Source organism: Lates calcarifer, linkage group LG8 (assembly GCF_001640805.2).
Source record: "Lates calcarifer isolate ASB-BC8 linkage group LG8, TLL_Latcal_v3, whole genome shotgun sequence".
NCBI classification, from domain to species: Eukaryota; Metazoa; Chordata; class Actinopteri; family Centropomidae; genus Lates; species Lates calcarifer.
This window is the reverse complement of record NC_066840.1, coordinates 14179498-14195332: the sequence shown is the minus strand read 5'-3', so window position 1 is coordinate 14195332 and position 15835 is coordinate 14179498. Positions and strand designations below refer to the sequence as shown.

The following is a 15835-nucleotide window of genomic DNA, read 5'->3' as shown; positions in this document are numbered from 1 at the left end:
GGGAAAACTGACATTTACTCGTTAGCTTCATTGTACCCTACAACTAATCCTACTTGACTTTAACTGATGACAGCTCACAAAAATAAAGCGTATGTAATTAATTTATCTTAGATGTATGTGCGCTAAATGTTATTTAGATAGAATGGACTGTTTATACTGGTGAAACATAAGATAATATATAATGTGACGTTGCCGTTTGGTGGTACATTATTGTCCGTCAGCACTGCAGAAAACGAGTTAAAGTGAACAGGGCTCGTTTCGGCTCCTCTCGGCCACCGTACATTCTCGAAAAAAGGCAAAAAAACCTCACTTCAAGATGGCGCTGCGCACCGCCTGTACCTCTGCGTTACGGGCTGGGACGGATTTAGGGGTCAATAATGCGAGGACGTTTGTCACAACAGGTATTGTTCCGATGCTGATAAAAATATACCGAGTTTAAATTTAGGAACGGTGTGCCCGGGCTTCAGTATTGCATGTACCGTGTGTATGTCAGGTTACATGAGTTTGAAGCAGACCCCGGTTACATGCGGTCCTCTGCTGTGGAGAATGGTGTTTCGCCAAACTTCATCTAAAAATGTGACAGTTAAATGTGAACAAAGGTCCAGTGATCCGACAAACGAAATATTTCTCTAGAGCAAGATGCGAGGTCCAGGCTAAGAACCGCTGATCCGGTTCATCACTGATCCGTATCCATAATGAATCAGTTATGACTTGTTTTTTATTTTGCTCACTGGTTCCCACTGACTGTTTGAGGAAACACTAAATAAAGTACTGCTTGAAATGTGCTGAAATTCGGCTTCTATCAAGTTCTTTGTTGCGCTAAAATTGTCAAATATGTCAATGGAGTTTTGAATACAGAGAGAATATCCTGAAGTTAGCCTGTCGGCCTCACTTTTAGGTGGTTACTGACCACAAAACGACAAATTTGGGTACTTTAATGTGAGTTGAGTTTATTTTTGATTTAACATTAACATTAAAAAATGAAAAAATGACCCAAAGCAGAGGATAAATACCTCTACGAAGAAAGATGTAAAAAACTGTAACTGAGTTTAGACAACCTAAACTAATAAAATGGCTTGAATTAAATATTTCCAGTCTTGAAAATTGTGTTTAATGGTATAATAATATGACATGTAACTAACTGACTGTTGGGGATGTTTCCACATGACAGCATTCCTCTGCAGACGCAGACCTCCACTGGGTCCGATGCCAAATGAGCACATTAATGTTAGAAACCAGGAGAAAGTAGACAAGTATCTCAGCTACACCCTTTACCTCAAACAAGCTGAGGAGGCCAAGAACAAACCCGCCTGGTGGAAGACTTACAGGGGCTATGTGGAGCAAGACGATCCTGATCACGGTGAGAAAAACAGCTGGTCGGGAGCTTTATTCTCTGACAGTTCAAACCTCTGCGCGTCCACAGTGTTATGAGGTTTTGTTTGGTTGCAGGTGCAGAACAAGTGGACATTGGATTTCCGTACTGTCGACCCAGCAGGACCAAAGAAGTGAGGGAGAGAAGTCAGGTGATCAAGGAAAACAAGAAGAATGTTGAGCTGGAGAAGGCCATGCGTCTACGCACCTGTGAGCCGACACACACTCTCATCATTAAGGGAAAACCTGAGCTTTTAATCGGCAGGTGAATAAACGAACTCGTCTGTGTTCTGTTTAACCGCACAGTTAAGATCCCTCTGGATCGAGTGGAGGAAACCTGGGAGAAGAGCAGTCGTCCGTTTCATGTGAAGAGACTGGCAGAGCACTACGGAGTGTTCAGAGATCTCTTCCCCAGGGCCTATTTTCTACCTCAGGTGCACCTCCGTATCTGCTACAGCCAGGACAGCGGTGGTCAAGTGCATTGTGGGAATCGTCTGACACCAACTGAAGTACGTTAAAGGAACAGTGTCCTAACCTGGCTCTTCTTCCTTTTTTGTTCTGCCCTTCTTTACACGTCGTCTCTGACTGTATTGTTCGTCTTTTCTTTTTCGTCCAGGCGTCATCTGCCCCTCAGGTTAGCTTCGATGCAGAGGAGGGCTCCCTGTGGACCCTTCTGCTTACCTGTCCAGGTAACATCAGCTTCCACTGTTTACCTCCAACACAGATCATTCATGGACTGTCAGCGTTTACTGACTGTGTTAAATGATCTTTCTACTTTTTCAGATGAGCATCTTCTGGATAATGAGGCAGAATACATCCACTGGCTGGTGTGAGTATTTCAGGAAAACACATTTTCTCAAACCGGTGTGTTTCAGTCCACCTGTGGTGTGTGGGTTCATTGTGTGTGGATCACAAGCATTTGGTCTTTTAAGAATTCACATGCTAATTAAAAGTTTTTTGTTTAATCAGGAGCATCACTATATCTCTACCAGACCTGTTTGTTTATCTGTGTTGTTGTACGTAAAGGATCTGAAGACTTCTGCAGAACTGAAAGTCGCACAAAACAAAAGTTTAGTGTACGAACGTTGACGTGGACGGTTGCACCTCACACTGCAGCAGCTGTTTGCAGTTGCAGATTTTTGTTGCTATGAATCATTTACACCCACAAACATGGGGGAATAAGGCTCAGCTTCAAAAACACTGGAATTATACTTTAAGCTATTAGAGTTGTCATTGGGTGAATTACAATTTTTTTGTTGTTTCTTCCGACAGAAATGAAATGGCATTTCTCAAGCAAGTAGTTTAATTCAAATAAATTCTTTTCAGACAATAATTTCCTTTTTTTTTCAAAAGGAGCCTGCACAACTCTTTATTATCGGAGAGACTCGCTCACTCTTTGTCAACTGGAATCAGGTCAAACCCTGTGATTAAAGTTGCAGAGCTGAATCAGTTTGGTGATGGGTGATCGTGTCTGTGCAGGGGGAACATACCAGGAGGAGCAGTGCAGTCTGGGGAGGAGCTGTGTCACTACCTGCCCCCCTTCCCTGCCAGAGGAACAGGCTTCCACCGCTACATCTACGTCCTCTTCAAACAGGAGGGGCCCGTCAACTTCCAGGAGGATGTCCGGCCGTCGCCATGGTGAGCAGTACACTCGGCAGACAAGAAGCTGATGACAACTTGTGTGTTAGTGTGTGTTTGACGTATAAATGTGTGCTCCCTCTCCTCTCCAGCCATTCTCTGGCGGATCGCACGTTTAAGATGGTGGATTTCTACAGAAAACACCAGGACAACATGACGCCTGCCGGCCTGGCCTTCTTCCAGTGCCAGTGGGACGAATCTGTCACCAACACCTTCCACAACACACTCAGTGAGTCTCACCAGCGCTCACAAACATCAGAGAACTGTTGTTTAAACGACATTAACTGAACAGGATGAATTCTGTCTAATGAAGTGTGTCTGTTGTATCTTCTCCCTGCAGACATGAGGGAGCCGGTGTTTGAGTTCATCCGGCCTCCAGTGTACCACCCTCCACAGGTCAAATTCCCTCATCGACAGCCCCTGCGCTACCTGGACAGGTACAGGGATGGAAAGGAGCACACCTATGGAATATACTGAGTCTGTGACATTTCCATTTCTGAATGTGGAATTATATTTGGTGTATTTATGTTCTAATAATAAAGAATTTTTCAGCTGTGATGAGACTGTGTTGATGTTTCTCTTGTGGAGGAGGTTCTGTTTTTGGTCCATACTGTATAAAATTGAAATTAAATTTGGTAGAAAGGCTGAAAGAACAAGTTATTAATGACCTGGACATATATTTATCAAACTGCCAATTGGACATTTTGGATTTTAGTGAAGGAAAAACTACCTCACCTTTACTCCCACAGACCAAAATACAAACCTACAGAGTTTACGTTATGGTGTTTGTGGCTCAGTCTAATGTCTGCAGTCAAATAACCACTGACAGGAAGTTAAGAGGCCATATAATAAAGTTTAATGACCTTTATTTTCTCAGCCGCAAATACTTCACGAGGTTGAGATGTTGAGATATTTGCAGAGGAAACTGAAAATGTGTTTTTTTACAGTTTCCTGTTTTGACAAAGAAGCAGTCATTCAGTCATGATTAACAATCTGATGTTTGCAGAAATGAAATGACATAACAGTGTAATGTTTTCACTTACACTCTACTAGAGTATTATAGATTTAATAAGAAATATTTAGGCTGATTCAACTTGTGTTGCACACATCCAACTGACTCCAGCCTTAATATGCTGCAATATCTTTGTTAACCACCAGGTGTCACTGTGCCCGCTGCTTTAAGCGCCACAGCTTCAAAAGGCATAAAGTGAGACTGCATTTAACATTAGACTTTCTCCTTAAAGTCCATCCGAAACTAGCGCTAAATACAACTAAAAACAACACATGCAGAGCTGTAAAACCTGACTGAGTGTATCACGTTTGTCCCAGGAGAGATTGAATCTCAAGGAGTGTGAGGAGAGAGCCAATTACAGCTGATAGTCAGCAGCTGTGTCTGGATGACAGGACTTCAAACACCCTCTGAAGCACATGCAGTCTTTTCTCTGGGTGACTGAAGCAATGGAAGCTGTTTGGGCCTTGCTTATTTGTGCGCTGACCTCCTGGTTTACCAAAGGTTTTTATATTCTTTCTGTTTGAGGTTTGGATTTAAGAAGTTACCGGTCGAGTCGTCATTAAGGTTGAGGTATATTGTCCCATCAAACATTTGATTAATAGCAGGTGAACTGTCCACAGGCTCGTGTTTGCCAGTTGGTGGTCCAGAGGAAAGGCGTGATGATGGACTGCACGGCAGAATGAGCGGTAGGAACATTACAGATATAATCTTCTTCTGAGCTACTTACTGACTTTAACAGAGTTTCTTTTGGACAACAGACATGTTTCCCAATGATCTTGCCATTAAGAAGGCCCTTGGACTCTTCCAGTCAGTGGAGTCCATGTTGCTGCAACGTGCTAAAGAAGGTGAGCAGCAGCAGTAGTTTCAATCAAAGTGTGAAGTTAGTATTTGAATGCGGTTTCTTGTTTCAATCAAATGTCTGTTTATTTCAGTACAACTGGAAACCAATGAAGTGGAGGCGGAGGTATCAGTTGGCCACCTGAAATCTACACGACCTGTTAGCAGACTAAAGGACCTCAAAAACGACAACGTGACGGCCAGTGACAACGTGACGGCCAGTGACAATGTGACAACCAGCGACAATGTTACGGCCAGTGACAATGTTACGGCCAGTAAAAATGTGACAACCAGCGACAATGTTACGGCCAGTGACAATGTTACGGCCAGTAAAAATGTGACAACCAGCGACAATGTTACGGCCAGTGACAATGTTACGGCCAGCGACAATGTGACGACCAGTGACAATGTGACGACCAGTGACAATGTGACAACCAGCGACAACGTTACGACCAGCGACAATGTTACGGCCAGCGACAACGTGACAACCAGTGACAATGTGACAACCAGCGACAATGTTACGGCCAGCGACAACGTGACAACCAGCGACAATGTGACAACCAGCGACAATGTAACGGCCAGCGACAATGTGACAACCAGCTGACAATGTTACGGCCAGTGACAATGTGACAACCAGCGACAATGTGACAACCAGCGACAATGTGACAACCAGCGACAACGTTACGGCCAGCGACAACGTGACAACCAGCGACAATGTGACAACCAGCGACAACGTTACGGCCAGCGACAACGTGACAACCAGCGACAACTGTGACAACCAGCGACAATGTGACTACCAGTGACAACGTGACAACCAGTGACAATGTTACGGCCAGGCGACAATGTGACAACCAGCGACAACGTGACAACCAGCGACAACGTTACGGCCAGCGACAACGTGACAACCAGCGACAATGTGACAACCAGTGACAACGTTACGGCCAGCGACAACGTGACAACCAGCGACAATGTGACAACCAGTGACAATGTGACAACCAGCGACAATGTTACGGCCAGTGACAATGTAACGGCCAGTGACAATGTGACAACCAGCGACAATGTTACGGCCAGTGACAATGTTACGGCCAGTGACAATGTGACAACCAGCGACAATGTGACAACCAGCGACAATGTAACGGCCAGTGACAATGTGACAACCAGCGACAATGTGACAACCAGTGACAACGTGACAACCAGTGACAATGTGACAACCAGTGACAATGTTACGGCCAGCGACAATGTAACAACCAGCGACAACGTGACGACCAGTGACAATGTGACAACCAGTGACAACGTGACAACCAGCGACAATGTTACGGCCAGTGACAATGTAACGGCCAGCGACAATGTGACAACCAGCGACAACGTGACAACCAGCGACAACGTGACAACCAGCGACAATGTGACAACCAGCGACAATGTTACGGCCAGTGACAATGTGACAACCAGCGACAACGTGACAACCAGCGACAACGTGGCGACTGGGTTCAGGGCTGACAACCTGTCAGTTAATGACAGGCGTGCAGAGAGCAGGAAAGTTGCTCAAAGTGGAGCAGCGCCTGCAGCTGGAAGAGACATTATTGATCTTGGACCTTTAGAGCTCAAACCACATCAGGATCTAACACGGTCGCACTGACAGTCCATCTAAAAGTAGAGAAGAGGTTTCAGGACCCATGTGCATCACAGATGTGTCTACGTGTACCTGACTTATCTCTCTGTTTTTGAATAAAACTTTTTAAAAGAATTCCAGAGAAGTGTTGTAAGTTAATGTTACATGACAAAGATGCTGACAGTTTCTTGAAAACCCAGGGCTGAGTCTGGTAGTAGTAACTCTTTCATCTTTTTATCTCTACACTCATGGTTCTGAAGGTGAAGCTGCAATATAATTTTTTGGCAGCTTGGGGGCAGTAGAGACATGCTGTTTATCATCACCTTGATGATCCTGGAAGGTACCTGCCACATCCATTTTTCAGGCATGGTGTCCTTCCATTAAAAGACCAAAAACAGTATTGTTAGTCTGTCTTTTTCACTCAGCCTCAAACCTGTTCGTTCCAAAATGACACCTTAAAAACAGCTCACACATGTAGCTGCAAGTCTTTTTAAACCCACCTTGTAGAACATCTGCTGTTAATATTTAGTAGGAAATGACACTCCAAGACAGGGATACAAGGATATAAATCACATTTTATTTTTATAAAAAATAATATTCATGATGCTAAATATGATTAGTGCAAAAACATATTTTGACATGTGAAGAGAATAGAGATTAGAGCTTCCTGATGTTAATGCAACAGGAAACCTCAGCTTGGTCTTTCAGTGCTTTAGACTGAAGGTAAACACTGAAAGACAAGGAATTCAACTGTAGTACCAACTAGTTTCTGTGCTGTGGTCAGTCATCGAGGTCCCCGTTGACAGCAGCTGCTTTGTTTACCTAAAAACTGCTTCTTGTCTTCAGTCACTGTTCGAGCCACCCGGAGCATTTCCTCCACAGTCAGTAGTTTTTCCCGGGGTTTTCCTATGGCTTCACCCCTCCTCATCTCCACGTTGTCGATCTTCTCCCAGTCAGAGAAAGTCACTGGTTTCACTCCTGTGAACAAAAACATACAAACCACATTAGGCTGCGGCTCAACTACATCTTCTTTTGTACCCTCTCAGGACAATGACACCCAGAGACATTCAGAGCAGAGCATGGTTGGATTATGAGACAATGGGGCCCACTGTCTTACTACATGCAGCCGTTAACTCGTAGCTTTTATGCGTCTCCTTTCGTTTCGTGCGTCTTTGTCGCTGTTTTTCGGTTTCATTTTGTGTCTCTTTGTAGCTGTTTGGTTGACTTTAAAACAGACAGAGGCTCCATGACCTCTTGAACTGTTTTAAAGAAGTGTGTGTGCATCATGGAGGTTGGAGTTTGTACAGTTTATACCTGTTTATTCAGGTCAGATAACGGGGCTCAGTTAGTGAAACTGACAGTGGAGTACCTCTCTCTTCCAGCAGACTGCTGATGATATGGGAACCAGACTTGGCAGCAGACACATCCACTGTTCCCGAGTCCATGTCCTCCAGCAGCGACCGTGCAGTGTCAAAACTGTTATTCATAGTGGTGGCTATTACTCCAGTGGGCCCAGTTTTCAGCCACCCACTGCAATATAAACCTAAAGAGAGAGAAAGATTCATTCAGGATTATTTTTTCTGCTTAGAAAAGACTGAAGCTGCTGCTGCTGCTTCACACACAGAGCAGTACCTGACGCTTGTTGAACGCGGCCCATGGTGTTGGGGACGATGGCTTTGCTGGAGTCAAACGGCACTGATGGATCGATGGGGAGGCTCTTGTAGCCGATGCTGCTGATGACCAGGCCGCAGGTCACGTCCTCCACCTCACCTGTGAGCACCGCACGAGCTCGCTCACCTGAGCCCTGGTTGCACAGAGGGAAAACAACTTGAACCAAAGCTAACGCTACACGAAGGACCACTCGATACTTAAAATCCAAATCCCGTTTACCTCCAGCTTGTTGACCGCCAGTCGGACGCCAGCTGTTCTGCTGCGCTCGGGGTCAGCCAGGACTTCGACTGGGCTCCGGAAGAATCGAAATCCCCACGTGCGGGAGGCCTTGTTTCGTCTCTCCTGCTCCTTCTCTCCTGGGGTCTCCAGGGCTGTCTTCAACAACAGCTCCGTCAGACGCTTCCTGGGCCTCGGCAAATCTAACACAGCAGAGACATTCATGCTTAAAGTGAACATGTGTGAACGACTGTGTGTGTGTGTGTGTACATAGTTCATGTATTTTTCATGTATATATGTCAACATTTATGTCACGATGAAAGAAAAACAGTGCCAATACATAATATGGTATATTACTATAAGTGTTCTTCTGTTATTCAGACACCGTTTTATGTCTGCGCTTAATGAACTTAAACATTTTTTATTAGAAACAGACCAAACAGCCTTTGAGTATTTTTGAAAAAGCATAATTTCTAAACATAAAACTGTGGCTAATGTTTGGTGCCAGTTCTTACTTGTTGTTTGGTCACATTAGACTGAAATGGTTTGACTAAAACTAAACTGTAATATGCTATAAACTTATCAAAAATCCAACTTTCCTGTCAACTAAACTTAGACCTAATTAAAATGTATTAAAATGCACTGACCTCTGATCTGATGACTAAGTCTAAGTCTAAAACACTTGCCAAAATCAACAGTGTGAATGCACGCAGGCACCTGCATTTCCTACTGTTAATGTTGATATTGCATGCTGTAAAAGTATGTATCATCATGTCTCAGCCAATTGTGTAAACATGCAAAGAGTGTGTAGGTGTGTGTATTTGAAGCTGTGCATGAATGTGTAGATAAAGCAGTTATCAAAAAGTCTCATCGTCCACACTGCTCATAAACACAATCACTGGTCTTTGTACTTTTTCTGTAACTGCAACGTTTTGTGCCAACGAACCAGTCATCACTTCTGTGCTGCTAATATTACCACTAAGGGTTTGAGTTTGAAAAGAACAGACGTGTCCATCGGCGTCTAATATCCTTCATTTACTGATGATAAGGTTCAACAGAAATGAGGTCGAGGTTCTCATCACCGGCCGTGAACAGAGGCTCGATAAGCCTGAACAAGTTCTGCAGCTTAGCGTCATTTCTCTGGCAAGGACGAAGGGAAGCCATGAGATCATCAGAGTGAGTACGTACAGCTTTGCATAATAAGTGATTTCTCAACCTGAAGTCTCTCACATCAGCAGAAACCCCTTTGAAGAACAGAGCATCTTAACTGGTCGACAGTTTCCACGCAACTCTATATGTGTGTGTGTGTGTGCTATAGGTCTCAATAGGGGATGTTCCGGCTGCCAACCACAGCATATATTTCTTCCTTCAACAGTCTCTGCATTAGTCATACTTGTGTTTCTTGTGAACCTGTATTTTCAGCTCATACTGTACACGGTGCATGTTAAAGTGTGAGGTTTTTGTGATGTAAAACAAATGAAACCAAGATTTATCATTCATCGATTCCACCTGCAATGTGACCTATAACCTATAAAATTCAAGTGAATAACAAACTGAAAGTGTTTTGGAAAAATCATACATCACAAAAACCTGCCACACACCCAGGGTGTATAGACTTTTTTATATCCGGTGTAGTCATCTCATTGTTTGTGGTAAAAAAGACAACCTTTGACTTCTTTTATTGTGTTGTTTTGCATAAATGTACAACTGTATGGCGTCAACTCAAAATTTATAACACCAAATCCTCAGGTTTTGATCAGCTAACTGTTATCTCGTACCTTTAAGAGCCTCTGTGACGCCTTCAAAATCAGACACCACCATCTCAGGTCTGGTGTCCGGCAGGTTCACCATTTCTCTGAGCTCCTGTAGACAGAGGAGAAGCTGGAGGAACATGTCTTTTTTTTGGTCACTTCTGGGTCTTATCTACATAGTTTTCTAGTTTTGGAAACACTGCACACACCAAGGTGAGCAGGTGAGATATGGAAACTTGCTACACCTGACACCTGAGCAGTCAGATGTTCAGATTAAATAAAAAACAAGTGTGAAGTGTGAAGAATTATACGCTCCATAGTACGTCTGCACCACAGACTAACCTCAGCAGTAATACCACAGAGTCATGTGCTGCAGCTGAGATTGCACAAGCACGGCTAAACAAACCTAATTAACTATGAGCAATGACTAAATGATCGGAAAGAAAACATTAGAATACTTCCTCACAGATAAGATGAACTGTGTATTCTTGTCCTGTCACACCAAAGCAGGACGAGGTTTAAAGCTGGGGGATATTTCTGTCTTTAACAGGGTCAGTACAGGTGACAAACAACCGGTCACACACCTTGATTGTGCAAGCGACCTGCATGGGTCCTCTCCTGCCCACGATCAGCACCCTGCGGACCTGGCTCCCTGTCAGAGCCTCCAGAGCCGGCTGGGTGATGTCAGTCTTCTGCAAATCAAACACCAGACATTTTTCCTTTGATGAACTGGATTTCTGACTGGTTGTAGTAGGTGTGAGGTGACGGCTCTATAGAGGGCAGTCTTTGCCTTGGCTGGACAGGTGAGCTGCTCGGCTTCCAAACCAGCTCTTCTTGTTTCTCTTCCAATCAAAACACTGCTTTCTACAACAGAAACAGACCTAACCTTGATGATTGAAGGGATTTCTTCACATCTTTCCCATGGAAATTCAGGCACGAACATGAACTTCACATTAATTATTACTAAATGTTTCAGCCTGATTTTGTACTTTGGACTGAGTCTGTCCAGTTTCATAGATTTGTTTTATTTTGTCCAATAAGCATTTATATAATCTAGCATGAATCAATATATCATATTCTTACCTTTTTAATGGTACGATTGTGATGTACTACACCACACTGAGCAAGAAGAACTTTAGCAAGAAGCTGCAACATTACAAAAAGTGTAAGTGTGGACATCCAGCAGATCTTTAACGAACCAGTCTCTGTAAACATCTTCGTTGAGTCATGAGTCCTGGAATTTATGCAGCTGAAGGTTCACTTCATGTAACATCCATTGCTAACGTTGGCTCTATGATGCTGGTGTAATCTGATTGTTGTTATTTCTCCTAAAACTCACCTCTGACAGCTTTAAAGATAAAGCAGATAAAAGCCTGGAGCCTCTTTTCTGTAAGATCATGCTGTGTGCTCTGCTTTTGTGTTATACATGTATTACTGTATTTTTTTAACCTTATATAACCAGGATGTGTGTCTCTCACCTTTAAAATGTCAAGGGGAGACAGCAGGACTCTTGCAACATCCAAGGCCACGTTGCCTTGTCCCAGGATAACCGCTGTTTCACAACTCAGGTCTGGACTCAACTGAACGGAAAACAGAAGTGTAACAGAGAAACTGAGATTAGAAGATTAAGGAGCAGAGCAGGAAGTAGAAATACCAGAGAAAGATGACTGATCTGATAACCTCTCAGAGCTGATTTTTTTTTTTTTTTTTTTTTTTTTTTAGACAAGCCATCATCCCCTTGATTTACAGGAAACGTTTGTTCGACTGTAATGGATACCTCTCGACAGCTTGGCAGCCCGTTGTACCAGCCCACAAAGTCTTTGGCAGAGTACACGCCGGTCAGTTCTTCTCCTGGCACTCCAATACTCCTGTTTCCCTCTGCCCCGTAACTCTGCCATAAAATACCCCCCCAAAAAAACAACACATTAAGACTTTTATTTAATGGTGATTTCCGGTGCTTGGTTTTGATTTTCCATGTTCTTACCAGTACGACTGCATGGTAGGCTCGCTGCAGCTCCTCAACGCTCACATCCTTCCCCACATTCACATTACCATAGAAACTGCAGCGTGTATGTTTGGCTGTCTGTGTGAAAGTGTTGATGACGTTCTGTACGGATGAAAAGATCAGAGGTCTTAAAATAAAAAGACATTGTATTTCAGTCTGAAGGAAAACTGGATGAACACACAGGTATCAGTTTGTTATGGGAACATAAGTAAAGGACTCATCTACCATCAAATCAAGACGACTTCATTTTACAAATTGCTGATGAAAGTGCTGTGAGGGATACTTGAATGTCAGTTTCACTTTTACTATAATCTGTGTAATGATCTCTGCCTTCATTCCTTCACGCAGCCAACACACAGACTTTAGATGTCTGCAGTCAGTCATGCACACACATCCTCAGTAGAAACCTAACTGCCAGTCACATGTAAAGATTAAACACCAAACTCATATTTGCATGGTAAATATGAAGCTACAGACAGTTAGCTTAGCTTAGCGTAAAGACTGATAACATGGCTGAAACTGTCTAGTCTGGCTCCGTCCAACAACACACCTCCTAACACCTGGTTTGTCTGTGGTTTTATTGGCAGTTACACAATCAAACACCACCTGGCTGCTTGGCTAATCTTTATGCTAAGCTAGGCTAACCCTACCCTGACCTCTTTGACTGTGAAATGACTGAATTAATTGTTTCAGGCAGTTTTTAGGTCAAAATAAAAGCAGACTATAATCTTGATGTAAACAGTCATCTTTTCTCACACACACACTCGTGTATTTGTAAATCCTGATCACAACTGTTACAAGGTGATGTGGTGCTAAATATAACATCACACCACTTCTGTTCCAGACCGACATTCATCATTTGAAAAACAGAAAAACAGGTTAACAGTGGAAAAAAGAAAAAGTACCGGGAGGCACGCAAATTCTGTTTGTGTGTCTGCCTACACTCTGTGTGTTTTGTTTTTCGTTTTCATTTCAGCCTGAAGGCTGCAGTGAAGGTGGGAATCTTGAGAGCTGGTACTTTCTCCCAGGCCACATTTTCCAAGGCAGTTATTGCATCACAGACGCTGCATCACCTCATGCGATGCCACATTTTATTGCCATACTTGTTTACTTCAAATTACTTTCTTGTCCAGCCAGTCTGCTCTTTGTTTGACACGTTCACATTGTTAGGTGACTGGTTTATTTTCCATCATTTGTGCCAAGGGATTTTCAGACTTACTAGAAGGCCTGAATGAAACCACCTTTCATGCCGCCGACCACAAGAGCTCAAATGAACAGGTTTGTCTTAAATGAAGGTAGAAATCATCAAAGCTCAAAATACAAAGAAACGGTGAAAGCGATATCAAATCAGTCCAACTCTGTTTGGATTACAGCGTAAAACAAAACTGAAAACCTGATGGGAGACCTGTTCTTCTACTATTGAAAGTGACTTGCAACACATCTCGTTCAGAGCAGAGACCTTGACTTCAGGATGATCAGGGGCCACCCCGAACCTGACCAGGCCGAAGGGGACGGGCAGCCGCTCATAAATGTCCACCTCGACATCCTGACGCGCCTGAGAGGACGACAGAGGGAAAAACAGACACAAATATAAACTGACTGCTGCTGATTACAGCTGCTGCAAATGTGCAGTGACTGGAAACAATAACACAATAACACCACGGTCCTTCAGGCAGAAACACAAGATAACACCGGTGTTGGTTTAGCTTTTAAAAACATTATACCTGATAAACATCTGCATGGTATTTGTTCTGATATCAGTGTTTGTCCTTTACTGATCTAACATTTTATCTTGTGTTATTAATTGTAATTGAAAATTTTAATTGTAGAAAAATCTACATATCTTCACATATGAACATTTTGTGCCTGAATATATTTATAAATAACCAATCAGTGGAATTTACAGGCAGGAATATTTCCTTTTTGATCAAGCTGAAAAGTCAAAACATGGAATATTTGAGAATTTTAAACACACAATAAAGAAAAATACGTGCACTGGAGTGTTGTTTATCTTCACCCTTACACAATATAATGATATCTTTATTCATAAATATTCTGTGTGATACAAACCTTGCTCACTACATTGCACACTCGTTAGAAAACAGGAAATACCTTGATCAGGTGTTGTGCCGTGTAGAAACCTGCCGGACCGCCTCCAACAATACACACTTTTGGGCTGCACGAGTGAAGAGAAGCGATCCTCTGTTCTCTCAGGCCTGCAGAGTCAAAAGAGAGGATTAATCTGAAATACAGCCCTAATCCTGTTTGGAACTGATGCATGTTGCACAATAAGAAAAACAAAGCTGAGCTTTAAATAAAGCATCTTATTCAGGCACTGTGATATAATTCCTCATGTGAGTTCACGGTCAGTTTATCCTGAAATACCATATCATCACATCCCTACTGTACAGTCCACTACGACCTGTTTCAATGGCAATATTATAATATATAATAAGTGCTGCTTGATTTGATATACGCCGAATTGCAGAGTGAAGTCTATTTTTTAAAGGTGAAACATAGTTTTGCAGCTTTGCCCATAAACAACTTCGACAGATGATAGTTAAAATAAATTGATTACATTTTGTATGGAGTTTGGCGCGTGCTCCCTGCGCACAGGAAACCTAGCTCTAAACAAACAGAGCTACATGTCAAGCAGTGAATACAGGCTGCTCACCATCATGAAGTTTACTCATCCATCTACTTCTTCCTGAAATCCACCACCTCAACCCGGAGAACAGGAATTTATGGCCGCTCATCTTCCCCCCCTCTGGCTACAGACGAGCTTTAAACCAAGAAACACTTGAATCCAGTGCGTTAGGGTTACGGTTAGTTTGTTTTCCTGGTATTTTCTGACCAGCTTCGCAAAGCTGCTGCCTCTGCTCTGAGCTTTGGACACTCAGTGGGACTGAGAGCAAAAGCCAAGGTGAGAAACGTTTATCTTTCCTGGGGAGTTTTCACAGGCTGTGCGCCCTCAGCTAGCTAGCTAATGCTAACACCTATTTACATCTACCTGCTTCGAGTCGTGTTTAAATTATTTCATAATAATAATAAGTTTACCACATAGTTATACACACACAGTCTGTATGTTACAGTATATTCAACTACAGTTTGTTTTCACAGTTGCACCCTGTGTTACACCCTCAAAAGTCCGTTGAAAACCGACTCTTCCGTTCGTAGGTTCCACAGGAGCAATGTAGCTTGTTTTAGCCTGTTTTAGTGCATAAACTGTTCAGCGCTTTTCCACGAGTTTTACCACTGAAAACCAAGCTTCTGCTACTGTAAGTATAATGCTAGGTTGTTTTTTGTGTGTGACAACAAGCGACATTGTGCTTGTATAGTAAAGTTTCTCAGTGAAATCAGAGCATTAACATATTAAGCCTGTGCTGTGTTGGAAGTGCTTTTATTTGTAGAAGCTACTTTTATTTTTTCTGTTACCAGTCATTTACATTTTGTCTTAGACCCATAGAGTCAGACTGCTGAACATGAACATGGATAGAAAGATAAAATAACACCGGTGCCTGCCCTGAATTTAAAAGATCTCTGTAAAAAAAGAAAAGAAAAAAAAAAAGGCTGTTTTTAGGACAACTAATTATTGTTTTGCACAGAGATGTACTGCTGTAACCTGGTGACTGAAAACCTGCTGCACAAACAGGTCTGCAGGTTATTTCCTGTTTTACTTAAAGTAGGCCTGTGAGTCATAAATATGGCCATCTATTTAAGACATC

At 42.8% G+C, this 15835-nt stretch overlaps 3 protein-coding genes across 3 annotated transcripts; 2 read left to right on the top strand and 1 right to left on the bottom strand.

Annotated features, from left to right (window-relative positions):
* Positions 1–282: 282 nt before the first annotated feature.
* On the top strand, positions 283–3567 carry mrpl38 (mitochondrial ribosomal protein L38). The gene is made up of 9 exons (XM_018660355.2): positions 283–401; positions 1172–1360; positions 1450–1581; positions 1678–1880; positions 1988–2060; positions 2155–2200; positions 2851–3009; positions 3102–3238; positions 3350–3567. The coding sequence occupies exons 1-9, from the start codon at positions 317–319 to the stop codon at positions 3484–3486; spliced, it is 1161 nt and encodes a 386-aa protein (XP_018515871.1). The 5' UTR covers positions 283–316; the 3' UTR covers positions 3487–3567.
* A 661-nt stretch (positions 3568–4228) lies between these two features.
* On the top strand, positions 4229–6602 carry LOC127142710 (serine-rich adhesin for platelets). Its single transcript, XM_051072421.1, has 7 exons — positions 4229–4522; positions 4642–4707; positions 4780–4866; positions 4954–5068; positions 5357–5457; positions 5695–5773; positions 6242–6602. Exons 1-7 carry the CDS (start codon positions 4438–4440, stop codon positions 6492–6494), a joined length of 786 nt encoding a protein of 261 aa, XP_050928378.1. The 5' UTR covers positions 4229–4437; the 3' UTR covers positions 6495–6602.
* A 420-nt stretch (positions 6603–7022) lies between these two features.
* Positions 7023–15259, bottom strand: fdxr (ferredoxin reductase). Its single transcript, XM_018660356.2, has 12 exons — positions 14785–15259; positions 14223–14326; positions 13570–13665; positions 12090–12212; positions 11883–11996; positions 11584–11685; positions 10690–10797; positions 10133–10217; positions 8358–8557; positions 8100–8271; positions 7837–8010; positions 7023–7445 (listed from the first exon to the last, which is right to left on the bottom strand). Exons 1-12 carry the CDS (start codon positions 14864–14866, stop codon positions 7252–7254), a joined length of 1554 nt encoding a protein of 517 aa, XP_018515872.1. The 5' UTR covers positions 14867–15259; the 3' UTR covers positions 7023–7251.
* Positions 15260–15835: the final 576 nt, after the last annotated feature.

Excerpts from the sequence above, each read along its gene's own strand:
- LOC127142710 (XM_051072421.1), top strand. The coding sequence starts at position 4,438 with ATGCAGTCTTTTCTCTGGGTGACTGAAGCAATGGAAGCTGTTTGGGCC. Across the intron at positions 4,523-4,641 it reads GACCTCCTGGTTTACCAAAG|GCTCGTGTTTGCCAGTTGGT; the intron begins GTTTTTATATTC and ends AACTGTCCACAG. Across the intron at positions 5,774-6,241 it reads AACGTGACAACCAGCGACAA|CGTGACAACCAGCGACAATG; the intron begins TGTGACAACCAG and ends AACCAGCGACAA.
- fdxr (XM_018660356.2), bottom strand. The coding sequence starts at position 14,866 with ATGAGCGGCCATAAATTCCTGTTCTCCGGGTTGAGGTGGTGGATTTCA. Across the intron at positions 10,798-11,583 it reads CTCCCCTTGACATTTTAAAG|AAGACTGACATCACCCAGCC; the intron begins GTGAGAGACACA and ends TTTGATTTGCAG. Across the intron at positions 7,446-7,836 it reads CAGTCTGCTGGAAGAGAGAG|GAGTGAAACCAGTGACTTTC; the intron begins GTACTCCACTGT and ends TTTTGTTCACAG.
- mrpl38 (XM_018660355.2), top strand. The coding sequence starts at position 317 with ATGGCGCTGCGCACCGCCTGTACCTCTGCGTTACGGGCTGGGACGGAT. Across the intron at positions 1,582-1,677 it reads GGCCATGCGTCTACGCACCT|TTAAGATCCCTCTGGATCGA; the intron begins GTGAGCCGACAC and ends TTAACCGCACAG. Across the intron at positions 2,061-2,154 it reads CCTTCTGCTTACCTGTCCAG|ATGAGCATCTTCTGGATAAT; the intron begins GTAACATCAGCT and ends CTACTTTTTCAG.